General features: G+C 39.5%; 1 protein-coding gene across 3 annotated transcripts in view; it reads left to right on the forward strand.

Moving 5' to 3' along the window:
• The window catches only part of MAN2A1 (mannosidase alpha class 2A member 1), a 218,696-nt gene extending 194,863 nt beyond the window's left edge, over positions 1-23,833 (forward strand). For 2 of the 3 annotated variants that reach the window (XM_039543788.1, XM_039543790.1), the window contains 2 exons: positions 19,416-19,526; positions 20,956-23,833. In XM_039543788.1, coding sequence (XP_039399722.1) covers positions 19,416-19,526; positions 20,956-21,108 — 264 coding nt within the window. In that variant the 3' untranslated portion in view covers positions 21,109-23,833. Of the gene's footprint in view, positions 1-33; positions 1,158-19,415; positions 19,527-20,955 lie in introns of those variants that run through there. The other variant, XM_039543789.1, reaches the window with a different exon arrangement.
• The last annotated feature ends 231 nt before the right edge of the window (positions 23,834-24,064 follow it).

Below are 24,064 nucleotides of genomic sequence, written 5' to 3' on the forward strand. Positions count from 1 at the left end.
ATGTAGTCACCAGGTCTTTTTCTTCTGCAACAGCTGAAGGATTTCAATCTTCTCACCGGTCACTGTTTTTGAAACATCATACAAACATAGGATTTGACATTCCACATCACATATATGTGTATTAAGTCCATCCTGCCTCCAGCAGTAGTCAGAGAACTCAGAAGATGGAGAAAAGCAATCTAGGGTCCAATATTCACCAAGTGTTTGACCACAACTCCTTGACTTTGTGGTTGACCAGTGTACTGTAATCTGTCTGCATCACTACTCTTCATTCCACAAGCTTGCTTCAGCACTGTTTCTGCCAATGTTATACCTTAGAAGTTGTATTGCTGACTTCAGAACCATGGGAGACTTCATGCACTTAGAGAGCCAGATGTGCCTTCCTTGGATCTTAAGTTATTCACTTGATTATATTGTCCTCATAGACTTGGAGGATTTACAGAGAATAACTGCCAAGGGAGACAGGGAAGCAGAAGATTCAGACTAAAGGTTGGCACAGAGAAGATAAGAATTACTTCAATTGCAAGACAAGAGGAAGAAATAAAGATCAAAGTTGGAGACAAAGAACCAGGATAAGGAGAAAAAAATGTGTTCCTTAGAGTACTCTGCAAGAACTGGAAAGCTAAAGAAATTTTGATAAAAATGAAAATCAGAGTATATGAAACAACTGCTGTGCCATTGCTGCTGTACCAGGTTGGAATGCTGGAGTATGAAGAAGGCTGATGAACTAAAGATATCGACCTCAGAAATGAATTGGCTGAGGAGACTATTGAGAGTTTCAAGACTGCCGGAAAAAATGAAGTGAAAAGAAAACAAGTAAGGCAAGAAATAATGCTCTGACAGAAGACTAAAAAATGATGAATGTGGTGGTTTATACACGTGTCGAGAATGAACTCAAAGTATACCATACATGGTGATACACATGAGTGCAAGGAACTAGAAATAGAGGAAGACCGAGCATGCATTAGATAGACGCAGTGAAAAATGACATAGAACAAAACATTTTAATGATGAGTGAAGCCATGAAGCTGGTATAAGACAGAAAGCGGCAAAAAGGCTTCATTTGGCCTCCTCATTACTGTTGTGCTGATGGATGGGAATGAAAGAAGATGTGATAAAAGGGTATCCGCCTTAAAAAGGTTAATTTTTTACTAGAACTCTGGTTTTACTATCACAAGAGTTAAGTTTATGGTTCATGGGTATGTATAATGAGCTTTTGCCCTGCATATAATGTAGCAACCATGCTCTACAGGTCCTTTCTAATATTTACAAAGCATATAAAGAGAACAAAGAAAACAGACGTTAAAATACTTGTGTTTAAAAGTCAAATAGCTGTTAATTCTGGAAATATTTTAATTTGTGTTTAGCAAAGTTCTTCAGAATGAAAAATGTCTCTCAAAAATCTTGCTGATACTAAAAGTTTTTCTTGGGGCAAAGAGTCATTCTCTCTTAGATAAACAGTTATTGTTAAAATTATTCCTGCTCCCTAAACGAGCATGACAAACACACAAGAGGAAATGAGAGAATAGAAAAGACTAACTTCTGTCTCACCGATATTTGCTTTATTCACATGCTGGAGACAGAATATGTTACACATACAGGTCTGTGCCCTTCAGCCTCTGAAACTTCACGCCACTGTTAGGTCTTGATAATTGAACAAGGTTATTTATGCTGCTTTAACCTGTGATGCTAGATATGATGATGGTATCATGGATTTCAGCTGATACAAAACCAGTCAAACTTTATCTTGATTACACAGAAGCCAAAAAGGGGGATAGGAAAGAGAGAATAGAATAAAGGTGAAATAACATTTAAGAGAAAGTATGGCTTGAAACTATTATCATACATTTCAGTCAATCCAGTGGTGATGGCCTGACATCCTCACTAATCTTTGTGAGTTGGGTGTGTCTGAGGGCTTCACCAGAGTCCTTATGCAGAAGTATTGTCCCTTGAGTGAGATTAGGATGTTGAGGATTTTAAGGTCCCGAAGATGCCTTTGTGCAGGACTCTCAAATTTTCAGAAGAGGCATGGTCAGTCATGTGTCTCATCACTTTAACCAAATAAAAATAATTCCAATGCCCCAAACATAGCTGTGTTTTCTATTTCAAAGAATTTCTTATACATCATTATGCCAACTTGTGGTAGACGTCCTTGGAAGTAATTTCACCAATCATATTTCAGCAAAAACAAACTACATTTATATAACTTTTTTTTCTCCAATTTCTGCTTATTTCTATCAGCTATTTTCTAATGTCATTTTTTAATCACTGGAGTTCAGGAAAAAGTTTTGACTCCTTTCTTCTGTTTTAAGAATACTTTTGTTTTTTCAACATCATAAAGATATAGTGAAGGAGTGTCCAACTCATTCTGTATTGAGGGCAAAATTATTTTTTATTAGTATGTGGGCTGGAAGTAAAAATGTCATGGGCAAGAGGTAAATGTTTCTGTATTGGCCAACTGCATAATGATCCTCTTTAGTCAGTGAAGTTAAATGATGCATGTAAAGAAAATAATTTCTTAAAGTACATTGTATGCAACCTCCTTTTCTTTGTCCAATAGATTAACTGTCCATGTATTTCCACTATAAACAGCTCTCCCTCTGTTTCCCTTCTTGTCAATTTTCCCTCTTTCAATTCCCCCCTTGGGTAGTTGGCCCCTCCTCCCTTTTTTAATTCACCACAACCTCTGGGAGCTGGCGCCGCAGGCTCAGGAGTGGTCATTGAGGGGTGGGAGTTGAATAGACAACTGTTCCCTGAGGCTGGGTTTGTTGGACCAACATGAAATTGAGGGGTGGAGAGAAGAAGCCATTCTCCTAATTCTGTTTCTGGAGTGCTCAGTAGCCACAGCACCAACAGGGAGATGGGGAAAAAGTCTGGGAAAGAGTTCCTCTTGAAAGCTGGCCAGAGAAAGGCAGCAGATAGGGAGGAAGGAGCTCAGTTGCTCTTGACCAGTCTAGCATGAACTCCTACTACTTCTTCGAGTAGTGTCCCTATGGGTGCTCCACTGTAGGTGTATCTGCGCCCCTGCACTTCTAATTAGAGATTTTAGGTAGCAGTATCCATTCAGCCCATACATGGATTCTCCCTCTCTTGTGGTCTGCCTCAGGGCTATCTAACTGAGGGGGGTTCGCCTGCATGGTGCTAGATAGCCCCGAGGCAGATCACGAGGCAGGGAGAGCTCATGTAAAGGCTGAATGCACATTGCTACCTAAAATCTCCAATTAGAGGTGCAGGGGCACAGATATACCTACAGTGGAGCACCCATAGGGGTACACATCTCAAAGAATCATCATTACTGCACAAGATGAGTGACTTCTTGTTCAGTCCTGCCAATCTGTCTCTGGTCCTTTTGAATTGCAGTGGCTGTGGTCCAAATGCCTTTGGAGAGTGAAGAGAGAGCTTCAGCCCGAAGTAAATGGTTTAATGGAATGTGTAGGTTTGACACACATAATGTAGTGGAATAAATCTTTCTATTTACCTCGGAAGAGTGTCCAAGAGGTTAGGTTATGTGGATCAAAGTTATAATTTTCTAATACTCTCCACACCACTAATTATCAGTCCATTGATGATCAGATCAGTTTTTACTTTGATTCAGCTATTCATTGGGAGCTGCCACAAGATCAATACAATGGCTGTTAAGTTCGGGCCCTCCAGCCTATCCCTCAAATCCAAATTTTTAAACTGTCTTTTGAAGGTTCAGACCTATTTAGCAAGATGATGAAACTCTTAAAACTTAAGGGAGCAAGTTAGCAACTAAATCTTTGGTCTACCTGAGCCTTTCTTCAAGAAGAAAATACTTGATATTGCAGAGTAAACTTAATATCAGAGGGCTTAATTAAGTCTTTCCATGAAATCTCAGGAGAGAAAGTGTTAAAGTAGCTTCCAGCAGGTAGGGAAGCCATCCTCCTTGGTTCCTGTAGTGACCTGTAGGGTCAAGAATGAAGAAGAGCCCAGATGTGGTGGACTATGATATGTGCTACATCAATGGACTAGATGTCATGGGATTTTAAGGACTAATGCACAGTGGGTGAAAGATGGACCGTTTGGGGAGTTTGTTATAGATTATTTACAATATGTTGTTCTAATAAATCTGTCCCAAGGAGGGGTATTACTGAGGCAAGAGAGAGCCTATTGTGGAGTCCTTTGGAACTTGAGAGGGGAAAGGGTATGGCAACTCCAGTGTTAAAGTGCCCAGCTACAAGGAGGCACTTGGGATCAGGGAGAATTGTTCAGAGACAATTTAAGAGGTAGACATCAGAATAAATAGGCCCTTAAAATACATAAGTGGTCAAGAGAATCTTCAGAAAATGGTTACAACCCTAATTAGAACTTTTTTTACTCCAAATACCTTCTTTATTGTCGAGAGCAGGCAGGGTACTCTGACCATGCATTTCTCCTACATCAGATTCATGCAGCCTGTATACATTCTCACTTGTCTCTTTTTCCTTCCTCAAATCATAGATTCACAAAGATTCAGGCCAGAAAAAAGATCATTATGGTCATCTGCATAAAACAAGCCAAAGAACCTCCCCCAATAATGTGTACATCAATCCCATCATTTATGTTTCAGGTATAGCATATAAAAAAGATATCCAGTCTTGATTTAAAGTCCTCATTTGATGCAGAATGCACCACATCCCTATGCTAAATTCTTCTGATGGTTAATTAGCCTCACTGTTAAAAATTTGTGCCTCATTTCTAATCTGAATTAGTTTGCCTTCATCTTGACAACCATCCAGTCCAGCACTGGATCTCATTATGACTTTTTCTGATTGATTAAAGAGAAGTCTACTATTAGAAATCACTTCCCCATTTTGATGCTTATGAAACTGTGATCAAGACATCTCTTGACTTCCTTTTGGATAAAATAAGTATATTGAGTTTCTTTAGTCTCTGACTATAGGACATGTTTCTTTTTGAGAACCTCTGTATGTTCCCACTTGTGGGATATGGTATTGAGCAGCAGAACTCAGAATTGAAAATCACAACCTGCACCTGCACTGGCATTTCTTCTCCTCAAGAAGAATTGTCAGTACCTGTTGAGTGGGATGAGACCCCTTCTGAAGGAGTTCACAAGTCACCCATCAAAGAGGATCAGACGGGCTTCTTCCTGGATGAACAAAGGCAATTCCATGAACTTTTGGAGCTAATGGTTAGCACTCTTCAATTTGAACCAGGGGTTTTGGCAACAGAATTGCTTTGATCCTCTTTTTGATATTTTGCAGCTGCATATTGAAGATAAATTGACTATTCCTATTAATCCAGGCCATCTTAATTCATCCAAGGACATTTGGCTCTCTTGTTTTCCTCAGCACCAGTATCAAAGAGAGCTGGCAGAATGTGCCCAATGCTTACTGAGGGTCATCAATTTTCACTATAACATTCTTAAGCAGCACTCCATTGTGTTATCTGCCTCAAAGGAACTTGCCAGTGGTAACAAGACATCTCACTCTTTTCCCTCTGACAGGAAAGGATACAAACTGAACACTTTTGGCAGAAAGACCTGCTTGCTCCACTCCCTGGGTTTTCATGTAGCCAATTATCAGGCCATGATGCCTTGATATAACTACACACTATGGGACACCAGGAGTCCCATTTTGGACTCTTCACCAGAGAAGTAAAAGGAGGCTATGAAGCCTTTGATTACCAAAGTTGAATGCTAGAGAAAATTCAGAGGAGCCTGTAATGCCTCAGATACTAATGTGAGAGCTATAACCAAAGGTATATGTGACTCAGGGACTAGGAAGCGTCTGTATAGCCTTAGGGAGGGTACTCCTGGTTAAGGTCCTCTGGCCTTTCTTCTGAGTCACAAAAGAACATCAAAGAACATTCTTTGAAGGCCGAGGCCTTTGGAAAAGATCAGAAGAACAAAGGTCACTGCCCGGTCCTTAGAGCTTACGAAATCTGTCCGTTATAAGAAGGAAACATTTGAATCCAACATTCGGCTTCCAAAAGTCTCCCTTTCTGCAGGAACAAGGGGATGCAGCCTCAGAGATCGTGGCCAGTCTGCTTCCTTGACTAAGCCTGCTTCTAATAAAAGATGTCCATATAGAAGGAGGATTCCTCACTGCTCATCAGCTGAACTTTGGCTTCCAATCAACAGCTTTTTGGTGGGATGGTTGAAAACTACACACCTTTGCCTCCATCCTTCAGACCTTATGTCTTCTCCTTTATCAGTGCCTGGATTACTTCCAACTGTTGAGTACTAAACATACCTGCAAAGGTTGTTCCATACAGTTCTGCACCAGGCCACTTCACTTTCCTCTGCTTTCTTCCTTCCTCTTTGCGGACCCATCTCATGAGAGAGGCCTATTGGAGGAAGATTTCCTCCATCTATAGGGGGCCATAGAAGAAAGAGTTTCTGACCCCACTATTTCCTAATGCCCAAGAACTCTTTAGCCCTTTTTCACAGTCACTGCTTTCCAGGATACAATCACACCCCCCCTCTTAGTTTCCTTCATTCTTTATTGCTAGATGCACGATCTTGCATTTGGCTGTGTTATTGTGGTATTTAAATGAGACCACCATACCAAGAGATCTAGGGTGGTCTGTGTAACTGGCCACTCCACCAAATTTTTTGTAATCTGCAGATTTTTGAAGAATGTTGAGCTAACAGCAGATTCCTGCAGGATCCCACTCGACCATTGGACAACAATTCTGCATTTACAATTACTCCTTGAGATTTATCAGCCAGTTTTTAATTCATTTAAAATGGCTGCATTGACTTTTTATAGCACAATTTTTTTTAATTAGAATGTTACACAGGATTAAGTTCTGCTTTGAGTAGGGGGATAGACTAGATGACCTCCTGAGGTCTCTTCCAACCCTAATCTTCTGTGATTCTAAATCAGATGCCTTACAGAAATATGTATATTATGCCAACACAGTTACTTTTATCAACCAAACGTGATTTAAATAAAAACAAACAAACTTTTTTTTTTTTACCTATTTCCCATTAAAAACAAATTGGTTGGCATTAATGTTTCAAGCTTTAAATCTTTACTGATTGCATCCTATATCAGCTTTTCCATGATATAGTTGGAATTGATGTTAGGCTGATCAGCCAATAGTTTCCTGTGTCATCCTGTTTTTCCATGCGTTTTAAATACTGGCAAAATATTGGCTTTTTCTCTAGTCCTCTAAAACTTTAACCGTGTTCCAAGTTTTGTTAAAAGTCAATATTAATGGTTCAGATAGCTCCTCAACCTATTATTTTAATACTTTTCAATGCAAATTATCTGGTCCCACTAAAGTTTTTATAGTTGCTCTTTAATAGCCTCCCTAGTTACTGATGGGGAAAGTATTTTCTTAATCCTGTAAGATATGGATACAGCCATTTTGCTGCTTTCTGGATACAGAACAGAAATATTCTTGTATGTCTCCCGTTTCTGCATCATGATTGATAATTTTACCATCATTGTCTAGTGTCAGATCTGTACCATTGTAAGAATTTAATTTGTTCCGATATATTTTTTAAAATATAGGTTTTTTCACCCTACTTGCCATAGATTTTTCACTACTTTTAGCTTTGTTTATGATTGTCTGTCTGTAACTCCTAACTGCTGATGTATACTATTTACTGTCGACTTGCTTCTTTTTCCATTAGTTACATATTGGGTTTTTGTTGTTTTTGTATTGCTGCTTTCACCTACCCTCTAAACATGATTTTTTTTTTTTAACCAAAGACGACCTCTTTCCTGACTGTGGAATGGGTGGGTGGACATTGGCATCTAATAAAGCCTTTGTAAACAATTCCCAATTATCCTTCATATGTTACGCTTTAATATTTCCTCCAACTCAGTTTTGATCATAATTGTTTTTAGCTTTGGGAAATTTTCCCTTTTTTAAAGCAACAAGTGTATATATTACTGTTCAGGACTATATTGTGTTTGCACATAGCAAATGAAATTAGATCATGATCACTTGAATCTAGGCAGCCATCAGTTTTAATTCAATGATCTTACATCTTTATCCATCAGAATGAAATCTGATATAGAATTACCTGGAGATGGTTGCAGTGTTTAAGTTATGTTATCTATAATTTTTAGAAATTCCCAGGATGTTTTACACCAGCATGAGACCTCCAGCATGTGTCTCTGATTGAAATCTCCCATAATTTTTTCTACATATTCTAGATAGATGTTGAATGTGCAGCTTGTCCTGTTTCCTCATCTAATTTGCACAGCAAACCACACCTGTGCCCCTTTTTGTGATTTATCAGACAGTATACTGATACATAAGCATTACAGGTCCTGTCTTTCTGAACTATCAATAACTCTACAACAGATAATACTATCTTTGATGCGAGGGACCCATGTCTTCCCCTTCTGCCCACATCCTTTTCCTACATACGGTTATTCAGTGATTTTAATATTAACGGGCTACCATGATGTTCAACAGGCTATGTGGCATCAATAGCAACCTGTTATCTTCTAATTCAAAGACTTTGTTCCCCTCACATGAGCCTCAAGGACTTAGGATGTGGGGGTAAGTGTTCTACAGAATGTGAGGCAGATACATGAGCCCAGCCCACATCAGTCCTTTGCAGGACCCATCACCTTCTTTGGAGTTAAATTTATAACTGACAACTCCAGGATCTACTCTTTCAAGCCACATTTACAACAGCTCAATCCATAAATTTACTTACCATTAATTTTGTGATTCTGGATATGTCTACACCAAAGTTAAAAACTTGTGACTGGCCTGTGCCAGCTGACTTTGGCTCTCAGGGCTCAGGCTGAGGGGCTGTTTAATTGTGGTGTAGATGTTGGGGCTCAGGCTGCAGGATCTCACATCTCGCAGGATCCTAAAGCCCAGGATCCAGCCAAGGCTGAATGTCTACACTACAAGTAAACAGCTCCATAGCCCGAGCCAGCTGGCACAGGCCTGCCACGGGTTTTTAATTGCAGTGCAGACATACCCTTAGAGGCCAAAGCAGCTGCTCCTTACAGGAGAGCAAATTGCTAGCCTCATTTGTGTGCTACAGCCCTCCTTCAAGAGGTTTTTACTCCCATCTGTGAACATCTGCAGAGGGAATTCTCTATTTTCCTATTTGTAACGGGTCTCCAAGTGCCGCTGCTGATCCAGAGCTTGGATGGGTTGGTTGGGGTTGTGATCCTTTATATAACCACAAAAGTGCATGTGTTCAACCAGTGCTTTATAGAGGGCTCCAGGGCTTGCAGTACTGATATGTGCACTTGCAAAGTGTAAATCTGCCGAGGCAGTATGCGAAGCGAATAACATTTGTAAGTATGAAACCTTTCTTTTCCACAGCAAAAACTGCATTACCCAGTTAAATGAATTTCTTATACAAAGAAACAGCTTTTCATTTTTTCAGAAAATTCAAAGTGAAAATAAATGTCATAATTTTTATTTGCTACCCTACAAAACATATTTCTTTCCTGCAATTATAAATTCTTTGCACTGCTCTAGCTGTTGATGCATATTTTAGAGAAGTTATAGTGTGTTACCATTTTACATATTAAAAAGAACCTTCAATTACAAAATTACAAGGAAAGCATTATTTAGATTTAAGATGGCAGAAATCAAAATGAGTCCATGAAAGAACAAGTGAGAAAAATCCTATGATAAAATGTTGTTTCAATTTTTAAATTCTGTTCCTCTAAGGAAAAAATGGTAATTCATAATATTGTAAAACTTCAACCTTCCTATCATAGTGCCTCAGGGGTATGGAACATTTATTTTAACAAAAGTGGATTGATGTAAAATGATATACTATAAATAAATTGGTTTTCGACATTAAAAACTGTTTTTTAAATACTCCTTTATAGCAAATGTGTATCTTTATAGTGTTGCTTAAACGTCCCAATAAATGACTATAAGTCTTCTGGTAATCACTTAAAAATTGTTTAAATGGCACTTCTCCCTCACTCAGATAAAAATCTTAGCAGTGTTGCCCTGGGATGCTGCTTATGAGAATTCATGGCACAGGGCTTTTTTGTTTTTATCAGCCAAGAACCTGACAGTGTTAAACTGTCGAGGGTTCAAAATTAAATCAGTGCTGAAGGGGTTGGCAGCTGTACAGAAAAGTTGGGAGATTTGATAGTGCAGTAGCTTAGCAATTTTTGTCCCATAGTAATGTGTAAAATTTTACAGGACTGAGAATATTTAATTTTTATTGAAGGCTGAGAAGAGTAAAGTAGGTTTTCATACATTAATCATAGCAAGCCAAATTCATAAGTGAGGTATGAGATGTTGTAAGTTTGATTCCCTTACACCTAGTCACTCCCCTAGACATAATTATGCTCAGTCTAATTTACATGCTGAGGTGGTATAAGGAGGTATAAGGAGCTCTCTATATGCCCAAGCGGTGTCCGTCCCTGTCTCCCACTGCAGTGCAAAACTCTGTTAGGATGGAGGCTTTAGGAAAAGGCTCTGGCAGCTCCCTGTTGCCAGAACCTTTTCCTGCTGCCTCCTTCCTGTGAGAGACTTTCACTGCATTATGTAGCTGTACACTGCAGTGTGGCTTGTGTTTCGCTGTGGTGTCTTAGCTACACATTCCCTACATGCTGAAGCAAGTGTTCTGCAGCGTAGGCATAGCCTATATGATTACTAAATCACAGACATGCCTATACTTTACTTGAAGTCCATTCATTAACATGTAATTGTTTTTATTAATACATTTATATTTTAATAGAGTCAAATTCTTAATTAGAATAATTTTTAATTTAAAACTGAGTTGAAATATTCATACCATCATTTGTTATGTAGATGACTACAAGATAAGTCCACTGGATGACTGGCTTGTCATTTCTGTTATCACTTCACCCCTATAGGAAGTCAGGCTTCTGCACCATGAATTTTCAGTGATGTTTCTCTAACCTGCTCTTTACACAGACATTGTTATTTTGTGTGCAAAACAAAAATGTTTTGTCTAGTTTTCTGAGTGTAACTTAATTAACTTTGAAATTATGTTTTGAACTAATACTAAGTGTGGTATTTCATAGTTAGAAACTCAATATTGATTGATTATTTTTATCCCATTTATTCTTTTTATTTTGGTCAATAATATATTAATGAGTTATAATAATATAGAGAAAATCTTGACTTACAAATGTACTAAGTACAGTATACCTGCTTAATACTATTCTACAATGTACACACAACTCAGTAATTAAGGATCTTATTTTCAATGAGGAACTTTCAAGTAAAGCTCAAGTTCTTCTTAGTGATATTGTTACACTTTTTTTTAAATCTTTTCAGTCAGTAATGAATGCTTGGGATTTTATTCTACTATCAGACACTGTGCTATGGGAGGTGATGTTTTACTGATAAGGTGATCCAGAATGCCATAGTTGTTTTCTTGTAGTACTTGGTCTAGTGCTCTCCATCCTCAAAATCTTGATAACAGGAGTCTCATAGAAAATGCATTTAGTCTTAACTGAGCAAGGAAGCCAGTTGGGACATGGTATTGTCTTTCCACCCGGAAAAGGGTATTTGCATCAAGGATATTTACTGAATCTCTGGCTGTAGTGGCAACTTCTCCTCAGTAATCTTCAGGTATACCCAAAACATGACAATGAGATGATTTAGGCTCAACCTCATCTTCGTTATTCCAGGTTGATCCACGTTCACAGTGGGTTTTGTCAGTACAGTGATGATTGAATTAAAAGTGTCTTGGATCAGTCATTTCCAATCTTTTTCTGGAGTTTCCTTTTGATGGCTAAATGTCATTTACTCCGTTTCCCCACCCCCCTCCACACACTCATTATACCCCTTACACCTAGCACTGTTGCTGTATGAATGCTTTTTCTTTTGTTCTCCTTATCTTATATATTCTGTTTTCATTTTCTGTTTTTATTTATGTTGTCAGATTCTTTGTGCCTTGCCCCACTGGCTGCTCCTCAGCCAGCAATCTCTGGGCTTGGCTACGCACACAAGTTGCTGCTGGTGGCTGGTTTCTTTCCAGCGTGCTAATTAACACACCAAATCCACACTTGCACAGCGCTGCAACTCCTGGCACTCCCTGGCTGCAACCCCATCCCATCCATCCCGATAAGTGTAGCGCTGGTGACACCAGCGCGCTGGCTGCTGTGGACACTACTGGACACTCACCGCGCTTCCAGGGAATAAGGGGAATCCCAGAGCTCCCAAATCAGCCACTCTCCACATCAGCACATCAGTTTGCACTCCTCTGCACTTGCCTGCCTTTGCCCCCCCCCTATAAAAAGTCTCCTTTCCTTGCTCCTTGTCTCCTTGCTGAGTGCAGCAGTGCAAGTTACAGTTTAGGTTTTACAGGTAAGACACAGGCCCCCTCCAATGCGGCAGCAGGGAGGGCAGCACAGACAGTGGTGGGCAGGAGTCTCAGTGTTTGGGTGTTTGGGGTTCAGCAGCAGCTGCGGCAACTATCTTTGTCCGGATATCTTTGATTCTGATATCTTTGAGCAGATGCAAGGGGCATGCTGGGGACGGGCTATCAGCGGGGGTGAAAGTAAATGCAGAAAAGCTGAGCCTAGCCTGTGGAGTTACAAAGCCCGCGAGCTGCTCGAGACCTGAGCTGCTTACAGACCCTTCGTTTTTTATGGAGGAGATGGACAAGATGGGGTGGGGTGACCCCAGGACCAACTGCCAATGGCTGGGACAGGCTGGAGGGAGGGGAGGGGAGGAGGAGGAGGAGGAGGGAGGAGAGGGAGTGGGATGAAGAAGATGGGGGGGCTCTGGAGAAATGCAGATTCCGCAGGCATGCAGCTCCAGGAGCCAAGCCAGGAGGCCAGCCAGCAGCAGCAGAAGAGCCAGCAGAGAGGACAAGCAGAGGAGGGTACCGGGCGTGGGTTTTTTTTTTTTAAGGGTTGGGGGAGAATGTTTCTGGAGTGATGGGGGGTGGTGGCAGGCTGCATGGCGATGGAGATGTAATCCTGATGTTCATGGTCTATCAAGCGCAGCTTCATGCTTCAGTTACAGTCCATGCCTTCATCCAGTGCCTAGGCAATATGGGGTGAGCCTTTATGGGACAGAGCCACTGTGTCCGTGTCCCAGTGCCGGTGGCGCCATTCCCCACCAGGGCCCAGTGCCAGTGTCCTTTCTGGACACACGGGTGAGCCGCATAGCGCTGCGGAATCCTAGTGAAGGGCCCCCTTCCCTAGTGACATTGTCCCTAGTAAAGAAATGAGAGAAAGGATTCCTGTGAATGAGGAGATAGATCACCCCTTAGAGAGAAGAGATGATAGGAGATTCCATCTGCATCTTCCCCTTCTCCACTCAACCCTCACTCAACCTTCCACCCAACCAGATCAGCTCTCCTCTCCTCCTCTCCACTCCTCCTATAAGTAAACCTCCTCACCATTTCCTCGTGTTTTCTGTTGTTTTTTTTTTGGGTTTGAGATTGCTTTGAAGAACAAGTGAGAACTCAGTCATTAGTGTAACAAGTGGTGTTAAATGTTGTCATTTCTGTCTTGAGTGGAATGTTGTGTTGTTCATGTCTGTGTGTTCATACAGAGTCTGAACATTGTGCCCAGATGTTCAGAGGCTTCAAAAGAAAAGAAGAGAAAAAAACCGAAAAAAAAGAGAAACAAAAAAAAAACTGTTGCAAAGCACTGTGAAACAGAGAGAAGAAAAAGAGAGGAAGAGGGAGAAAGAAGAGGCGCAAGAGGGAGAAGAGAAGAGCTGACGTAAGAAAAGCAAAAGCACGGAGGCGGCTGCTCACCATCCTGGAGCGCCACTGCAGTCTATATCAGAGTCGTTGCCATGCAAGTCCCTTGTGCCCACCTTTCTCCCCCGTCCCCCTCTCCTTCCCAGCCCCAGTCCCCAGGCAGCACCCACCACCCAGCCACCAGCACACCCCTCCCCTGCACCTCCAACCCCCCCCACCCCTGCCATCCAACCCTACCCCCCACCACCCTTGCCCTCTGCTACCACCCCCATTTATGAGCATTGAACCCCATCAGAATGCAAACAATGAACCAAGCATATGCAAACTTAACCAGCAATCAAGACATAGCATTGTGTTACTTGTGTTGTTGTGAGAATGTTACCCACTGTCTGTGTCTGTTTTTAATGAAATGTTGTGTGTCTGTCTGTCTGTCAATTCTTTTTTTTTTTTTATTTAAAACAATTCTTATTGAAGAAAATAATCTTATAAGAGAGAAGAGTAGCAAGATAGCAATGTAGACAGTGAGTATAATAGACATATTATCAAGCAGTGCAATCCACTATAAGGCAAACAGCAAAAGCAGTGCTCATCAGCCCTCTCAAATTTCAAACCCCATCCTTGGCTTTCTCAGCCTTCCCTGTAGGCTGGCTGTGCATATTCTGCCTTCAGGCTGTGCATATTCAGCCTCCCCTCTCTCTGAATGGGTCACCCTATTCCTCCTCCAGGACTTGTTTCTGTGGTCCATGCCTATATGAATGCGCTTATAACTTTCCAATAAATAAAAGTGATGCAAACAGCACAGCCAAGCTTTTATAAGCCTTCCCCAAAGCTCAAGCTCCCAGTCATTCTGCACCGGCTCAGCCCAGCCTTGTACCTGCAAAAGCCAGCCTGTCACTTCCTCATCCTGTCAAGGCTCAGCCGTTAGTTAGCATCAGGTTGCCAAGGGGGTCAGGGGTCACAGTGGGCATTGGCCTCCCTACTGTGATCTTCCTGTCTGGGAAAAAGTCATCCTCCTGAACAGGCCAACAGGCCCCTTCCTGTCTGGCGTGCAGTCCCTGCCTGCATCTTCCTGAACAGGTAAATGTATCAAGCCTCGCCGCATGATCCTCGCCAAAGGCCAGCCTGTGTAACCAGCCTGACCCATCTGATGCTCTGATGCCAGGTGAGAACCTCTGATGCCAGAGGTGGGGGGCCGTGCTCACCTCGCCAGGTAGGTTAGGAAATCCACAGTTGCACCCCATCTATCGCTCCTCCACCATAGGAAACCCATTTTTCCGAGCTTGCCATCATGCGATCCTGCCACCCCCCCATCAAAATTTCTTAGCAGGCAGGATGATCCCCCTTGCCTTTTGCACTTTAAAGCAATTCCCTTGTTGACCATTTTCCACACGCAAAGAGGTTTCCCCGACCTCAGCACCTTGCAATCTTCTCTCAATCTTGTCATTCAGTGGCTTTTTCCGCAGCAACGCTCTCATGAGGCTCATTCTGCGCGTTGTGAGTGGAAGTTCAGCAGCTCATTCGAGTCATCAAGTGGCACTCTCATGACCATTTTTCCAGTGCTTGTTTCCATCACCCCAGTAGTGCCGGCCCAAGCGATTCCGCGGCATTGAGCTTGTCCCGCAGCCCAAAGCGGCGTTGCCCAAATCACATTTCCCACGTGAATACGCACTCACTGGACTGTCTCATCATGGAAGAATCATCAAACTGACACTCAAATGCTGACTGTGCCTCACTCTCACACAGAAAGTGTCTCTGCTGACTCCACTCCGCTTGCCCACCAGTGATCAGAGGGACAGAGAGTAACAGAGAGTGGCAAACAGACAGACACACGCTGCGGAAAGAGTGAATGGATACATGTGCAATGAACAAAAGCGCTGGCAAACAGGAGGATGATGGCTTGCACACCTTCCTTCCCCAAAAACAGAAACTCCAACAGGGCGATGGGCTCTTCCCACTTCCCAGACCTAAATGCCCTCAAGGCGCTGGGAGCTAGTGCTGCTAGCTGCCCACAATGCACGAGCTGGCGCTCAGTGTGGTGTAGCAGTGCCCTTACTTGGTAGAAGGCTTTAAGTTGCTCAAAGTGGGGGGAATCATTGTATAGCTCCCAGAACCTGTGATCTGACTGCTGAACTCTGTTGTGAGAACAGACACACAGAGTTTGGGCTGTTGAACAGCTTTCTGAGCCTGTAGCCTTTCTGTGTGTGAGTTGTTTCTGTGGCCAGCTGTACAAGGGATTGCTCCAGGAGCACAGGAATCATAGAATTATAGAAGTGTAGAACTGGAAGGGACCTCAATAGGTCATCTGGTCCAGTCCCCTGCACTCAGGGCAGGACTAAGTAATAACTAGACCATTCCTGACAGGTGTTTGTCTAACCTGTTCTTAAAAACCTCTAGTGACACAGATTCCACAACTTCCCTGGGCAATTTGGTCCAATGCTTAACTACTCTGACAGGAATTTTTCTTATTGTCCAATCTAAACCTCCCTTGCTACAATTTAAGCCCCTTGCTTTTTGTCCTATCCTCAGAGGTTACTGGGAACAATTTTTCACCCTCCTCCTTGTAACAATCTTTTATGTACTTGAATCTTGTCCCCCCTCTCTCCAGTCTTCTGTTCTCCAGATTAAACAAACCCAGTTTTTTCAGTCTTTCCTATAGGTCATGGCTTTCTACGTCTTTAATAATTTTTGTTGCTCTCCTCAGAACTTTCTCCAGTTTATCCACATCTTTGCTGAAATGTGGTGCCCAGAACTGGACACAATACTCCAGTTGAGGCCTTGTCAGCATGGAATAGAATGGAAGAATTACTTCTTGTTGTTTTTTGCAACAGACTCATATTTAGCTTGTGATCCATATAACCCCCAGATCCCTTTCCACATTTCTTCTTCCAAGGCAGTCATTTCCTATTTTGTATGTGTGCAATTGATTGGTGCTTCCTAAGTGGAGTGCTTTGTATTTATCTTTATTGAATTTCATTCGATGTACTTCAGACCATTTCTCCAGTTTGTCCACATCGTTTTGAATTTTAATCCTGTCCTCTAAAGCACTTGCAACCCCTACCAGGTTGTTATAATCCTCAAACATTATAAGAGTTCTCTCTCTGCCATTATCTATATCATTGATGAAGATATATTGAATGGAATCAGAACCAGGACCCGTCCTCGTCACACCACACTAGGTATGCTCTTCCAGTTTGACTTTGAACTACTAATAACTACTTTCTGGGAATGTTTTTTTTCAACTAATTACGTATAGCAGCTCCATCTTGGCTATATTTCTACCATTTGTTTATGAGGAGATCATGTGAGACAGTATCAAAGCCATACTAAAGTCAAGGAAAAAAGCAGAAGCTACCCTCTGCTGTAGTCACAGTAATTCATGTGCATTGAGCCACTGGACTGGATCCAGAGTTATTTTTCCAGAGATCACCCAAGCTCCTCTTTTTTCTGTTCCACAGCCCCTAGTAGACCAGGCTAGCACCTGACAATGTGAAAAATTTGAATAGGAAGGTAGTTTCCACTTTCTTTGCTTCTCTGGACTTAGGCTCAGAGGTCTCTCCTGCAGCTGATCCATAGCTTTGCCTATTTGGTGAGGCCCTGTGTATATTCTGTAATAATAGTTTCTTAGTATTTTGAACTTGATGTACCCACCATAATGAAAAAGCTTCAAACCTATGCTGAAAAGCCCATGTGTGGGTCTTACAGCCCCAGGCTGAGCTCATCAAGGAGAAGTCAGCATAGAAGCAAACTTGTTAGAACTCTTGGCTCCTTTTACCAGCAGCCTTCTTCTCAGTTATAAGAGGGCTATGCTAGTGGCTATATGTGCCACTTAGAAATTTGGCAATCAATTGCAGACCAACTGCTCAGTAACTGTTGCAGTCTAGATATTAATCTTATACTCGAAGGCCAAATGCTACCATATTTTGTGTTCAAATGGCAAGAAATGGAAGGGGCTTATCAGATACCCGTCTGCTCAGTTGAAGGACAAGTTATCTTTATGCATTCCCTTCCTTTCCTTTTATACCTCCACTCCTTTGTAAAGTGGGTGAAAGTATACTGACATTCCTGCTAAAATATATGGTACATGTTCATTGATGGATCTTAAGACTGGATAGAATGCATGGACTTAATTATTGAATAGCAGGATGGTTGTAGGATGCTTACTCTAAAAATGACATTACTTTCATATTTTACTGTTTAATAAACACATTAAATGTAAATCTCATGTGTTTTGCAGCATTTGTTGACTTACAGTCTGTTTTTGATTACATTAATAGAAATACTTAATGGGGAAGAACTAAATGAAAGAATGAATTTACTCTGATTTTGTGAAATTTAGTAAAGTATTTTGTTTAGAGCTAACTGGAAAACAGTCTTTCCCATCCATGACCAATGTTCAATTTTTGAAAAAATCTTTTGCCCTTAAAGGGCAGAGCCATGAAGCCTGGGCACCATGATTCTGTGGCAACTCATTTGGTGGGCTGTGTGGAGGTGACAGGAAGGTGGTTGAGCTGGCAGGAAACTATCCGGGTTTCCATTGCCTGCCTGATTTCCATTGAAAGTTTCACCAAAATCTACACATTTCCACAGAAAAGTTAATTGTCAACAAATCTGCATCTTCCAATGGAAAAGTGTTTTGTCAGAAAATTTCTGATTAGCTCTAAAATTGTGCCAATACTCCATAGTACCAAATTCTTAGGCTCAGTGTCCACAAAAAAGTATATTTGTACATAAAAACTGTACATGTTTTGGTGTTTTCCTGTCGCCCTTTCCTGCATGATTTGTCATCTGAGTTTATAAGCTCTTTAAAGCAGGTATACTCTGCTAAAGCTGGTCTGGAATTTTCCAGTGCAAAGTTTTTTCCTTCAGTAAACACCAATTCATTGAAATCAAAATGTTCTGTGGAAATGTGTTGATTTCAATGAAACTTTTGATGAAAAGCAGGCAGGTGTTCTTCAGTTTCCAGCCGTGTATCCTGCCAGCTTGGTTGCCTGGCTCCTCTGCAGCCAGCCAGGCTCCTTGGGACCACTGGGAGCATGTTTCATTTCTGAAACAAAATATTTCAGCAGTTAACTTCCATGAAAAAATTTGGAGTTTTGGCTTTTCATTCCAATTTGGGAATTTTTCATGGAAGCGAAATTATTTCCCAGACAGCTGTATTGTCTCTTTGTTTTTGTAGAGTACCTAGCAAGACTGGTTCTGATTGAGGCTTTTTTATGCTACTGTAATATAAGCAATTAGTAATAATAATTGTGGTGATTATTACTTGAAGAGACTTTACATATTAGATCAAACACAACTGAGTTTCAATGAGTACCTGAACTCTTGCATATTCCCTCTTGTGGGTTCTGCGCCCATGTACCAACCTGCACAGTTAATCTCATAGTTGTACATTATTGGTCATAGTCTCTAATAAGTTTTGTAACTGATCAGTAGCTAGGTTTCTAAGCCTAAAGTGTTAAAGCTTGGCAGGGACCAAAGTCCTGGTCAGTAATTAAACCTGGAGGTGTGCTTGCATAATTATGAAGCCTTTACTTCCTTGCTTATTCTGGGAAGCCTGTTAATACAACTATTACCAGTGCATTTAAATTTAGGACCAGGTTTTTAAGATACTTTAAAAATAATGAAAATTCTTGCACATTGTCTTTTTAAACTGTTACATGAAATGTGTTCTGTCGGCTTAGGGAGAATGGTATTCATAACATAAGTGGCCCAGAGGTCAAATGCTAATGATTAGTCTGAGGTTCTAAAAGTCTCCTGTTTGTAGCATTTAGTTTCCAAGGTACACTTACATTTTGTTTGTTTGCAGGCAGATTCTGGGCCATCTGATGAAGCAGCCTTGATCCTTCACAGAAAAGGATTTGACTGTAAATTTTCAAACAAAGACACAGGGCTATTTTGCTCTACTACTCAGGGAAAGGTATGTTGAAATATTAGAGGATTTTTAGCTTATAAGGTAATTTTTGCATACATGCTTAATTTAAAATGTTTTAAAACAGTTATGGTATGAATTCTGGCTGAATAATTATTTTATTTAATTTTTTAAAATGTCATATTTTCAGGATGCTTGTGATTTAATGTGTTTTGAAAGCCAAGTAACATGTTCTATATTTGACAACTATATGAAGATTCTGATGTGTGTAGATTAATTTGGTATTGGCAAGTAAAAATAACCTAGTAAAACATTGCCATAAAGTTCTGGGTTGGAGTTCAGTCTTATTAACTTTTTGTAAATATGATTTCAAATAGTAGCTTTTTGTATAAATTGATTTTACTACAGAAATACTTATTATGCAGTTTTAAATGTATTTTTCTTCTGCACATATGATTAGTTAACATAAATATGAATTCTCCCATGTGAATGCTGCCTTGAAGGTTGCAGCAAACAGCATAGCAACCCAAGCATTTCTATCAACTTCTCTGTGTATCTAGACACTTGTATGGCCCACATCTCTGTGGTATCCGAACACTTCACAAACATTAATGACTTTACCATCTCTGATTCTTTGATTATGTAATCAGATTTGGGGGAGTGGGTCATAGAACTTTGTCTGGTGGTAATGAATCCATAAAATTCACAGAGTAAGTTTAATCCAACCTGGAAGTAGTTTACGGGAGGGTTGTCTGGAGGGTTAGTGGGGCAAGATGAAATGTTTTCTTGGTTAAAATTTTCATTATAATATTGCCAAACATATAATGCCTATAATAAAACCTATGTATTGATAAATTTTAATTAGTTGCTTTCAAATGTGACACAAAGTGACTAGTGTCTAATGGGTTCTTTCTAGCATAACTTATAACATTTTAAATATGGTCAGTTAGGAATTTTCAATGATTTTGGTGTTATGATTCCCTGTCATGCATGCTGTTGCCTGTAATGAGATGTGACATAATGATCGTTATAAAGGTTTAAAATTAAGTTAACTTAGGGCTTGTCTACACGGTTCTGCAGTGTGCAGTAAATGCAATTGCAATACAAGTTTGAAAGCCAATTTTACAATAACTAAGGGCTTGTCTACATGATGCAGCAATGAACACTATGGTGTCACACACTAACTGACCTGTGTCGACTTTGATGGTGCATACTAAAAGTTCCTTAGTGCACATTCATGTAGAACTGTTTCAAACATCACTACATTAATGCATAGTGGGGAACTTGTAAGGCACACCAGCAGGGTCAATACAGGCCAGTTAGTGTGCAATACTATAGCGTGCATTAGAATTTATACAGCCATAGTGCTCATTGCCATGTCAGGTAAACAAGCCCTTAGTTACTTTAAAATTAGCTTTCAAACTTGTATTAAATTTTCTAAATATCATTGACTTTTATTTAATTTTGTGTTTTTCAGATAAAGGTGCACAAACTCTTTAATAAGCTAATCGTTGAAAGTCTTATACCTACATCTTTATCTTTGATGCATTCGCCTCCAGATACCAGAAATATTAGTGAGATCAATATGAGTTCTATGGAGATAAATACATTCCGGATTCGACTGAGATGAAACCTGGCTTTAATATTCATATAGTGAGGAGGAATTTGCAGTTATGTTTCCTCTAAGTTTGACGTGCAATAAAGAAGCACATTGTTATTCCAGCTTCTGGATACTGTGAGAAAACATGCATTCTATAATTATTTTTTTGACCAACACAGTGAATAGCCATGTTGCAAACAACTTTTTTGTTTTTACATAAAGTACCAACATCAGTATAAGTTAACGCAACACATGAAGAAATTTCTAAGGATGTTAACCGCTAGACAACAAATTGAATCTCAGGTTAAATGATAATTAATGGTTTCTGGGGTTTTTTGTTTTTGAAGGGAGAGGGAGTGGGACTTAAATGACTTGTTTTGCTGAGCCTTGATTAATTTATATACAAATAATTGCAATGTTGAAATCCCTAATAAAGCTTGGAACTTAAATGGAATAAAAAGCTCTTGTGTAATAGCTAATGTCCAAATATTTGAAACCATTTATATAAGTGACCGTAATCTCAGTTTATTCCATATTGAATTTCAATTTATTCTATGGGATGGAGATTTGAATTCTGTGATAAAGTGAAAGACCGGAGACTTTGTCTCATAAGCGATGGTAGATTTTAACACTTTTTGCCCTACCATCACTTTGTGAATTTCATAGCTTAAGAAAAGAGAGATTTTCAAATTAATCCTGCAATGGAAAATTATAGAAATATTTAATAAAAGTCCCATTTTGTTACTTGACACATTGGGATATGTGCAATTATTCCATTATCATATACAATAAAAAAGTAAATCTGTAATAATCATGAATACAAGATTTTTTTACAAAACTCATTTGGATACTGATGTTCTCTGAAATGGGTTTTCTATATCAAAATTACCATATCAAGATAAATGTGCCTTATTTTTTAATGTGTCCCGTTACTATTTTACTGTCCACATCACTGTTTTGGGGAAAAGGGTAGTTTATATAAATACTTAAACTGTGTGTCTTCTATTTGACCATGCTGGCCACACTCTGATCTATGTCCTCCAGCACCAAATTTGTGCTGTGTTGTTCTGAACATTTTGACTATTTGAATGTACTGAAACAATGTCATAAAACTAAATATTGAAAGAATAAGGAATATTGTAATATTCAAATTCAGCCACTGTCAAGGAAACTGCAACTTGATGCAGAGACTTTATAGTGTATAAGACATAGTTTGCAAAACCCATCATACAATGTATTTACATTTCACAGATTGTAGTAAACTGTGCATTGAGAATCACGTGCCTATATTTTTAAAAATGCCACTCTTCAAACTTAATAATCATGCTTACATATGTTGTCAATGTTTACCTTATTGAGGAATAGCATCTTACTCCTCTCACTTCATTTTCACCATATCAAGTATTTTGCATTGAGTGCTGAAGCCATGTGAGTATGAAAATTCTATTTCCCTGAATACAGCTACTGTTTACAATTAAAATATACTAATTTGCATCTGAGTATTATTCCCTTTACTGATCTTCCTTAATCTTTGTACCTCTGACTTCATTTTGCTTAGGCTTTATTTATGCGTTCATCAGTGATTTTCTTTAATATTAACAGATGATAAATCCTCTTAACTGAAAAAGACGTACTGTCTGCTAACTCTAAAATTGACTGCTGTACTATTTTAATTAGGTAATTTTGGTGCTGTGGTATATCAATTTATATCTTGTAGCCATACATCCAACTTCAAACATAAAATTAAATTTTTACGGTTTTTTGTATGTATTGTCATGGTTTGGATCTCTCTCTATCATGATTGCATAATTCATCATTTAGTTCAATCTGCTAAATATTTTGTACTTAAGAGTAGAATATTTAGCAGAATCTGGTGTGAATTACGTCAAGGATATATTGACCACTAACCATTTATGAAAAGTAAGAATTATATTTGAGAGTATATAGAACAGTAAATTGATGTTTTCATGCAATAAACATGTACTGTAAGTTTTCTTCATTTCAGTATTTGAATTTTTCTCCCTTTTTAGTTGAAATTTACAATCTTTAGGCTTGCCAGCAGAAAATTGTGGTAACATTTTCTATTTTTGTTGCATATGTAGATGAGAAATCTTCAGAGCACTCTGTAGATTCTGTGCAAAGAGGATATTCAAAATATCTTAAATTCTGTTAAGCAGAAATTTAAAATTTTGATGCAATAAATTTGAAAGTATTCTTACGTGTGGGACTTGTTTCCAAAGGATCTGTTTCAATATAATTAAACAATGTATTGTATCAGTTTTTCATTTGTCACTAGCTGTACAGTCATAATGCCTGAATACTCCTTAACCAGCAGACTTCTGCTTTGTTCTCGTAATTTTAATTTTTTTATCAGAAGGAAAAACTGAAATGCATTCTGTTTAAGTTATAAATTACGGTAAATTATGACTTTGAGTCAATTTGAGGCCCAATATTGAACTCCTTAATACCAATCAAAATTTCCACCAAAGTCAGCAAACAGAGATTTTGCCTAGGTGATCAATTCAAGAGTGGGCTCTTGCTTTTCTTCCATGCCTCCTGTGAATGGTTACTCAAATACTTTAATTGTATTATTGCAGTTTTGGTGACATTTTTGGTTTTCTGTTCATTCACTATATATACACCAATTAATCATGTTCTTTTACATTTTTTCTAATTTTCCTAGCTGCACTGGTGGTTAAGAGATCCAAGCATCCTTATTTTCCACAAATATGGATTTAAATAAAATGCTGTTCAAGATATGGTTTCAAACATTGTACTTATTTTCCAGACCAGAGTTGTACCTGTACTGAGATTTTTTTTACATTCCCTTATCTTAAATGTCTTTGATTTTTCTTGTTCATCGTATCTCTGAAACAAACTGATTTAAATGGAAGGTTTTTGATATTTTCTCTTGGAAGGTTTTATATCTTTTTGGGGAAATGGAATATAAGATCTCTAATAAAAGATAACCTTATGGTGATATGCT

This window comes from Mauremys reevesii, linkage group 6 (assembly GCF_016161935.1).
Source record: "Mauremys reevesii isolate NIE-2019 linkage group 6, ASM1616193v1, whole genome shotgun sequence".
Taxonomy (NCBI): Eukaryota; Metazoa; Chordata; order Testudines; family Geoemydidae; genus Mauremys; species Mauremys reevesii.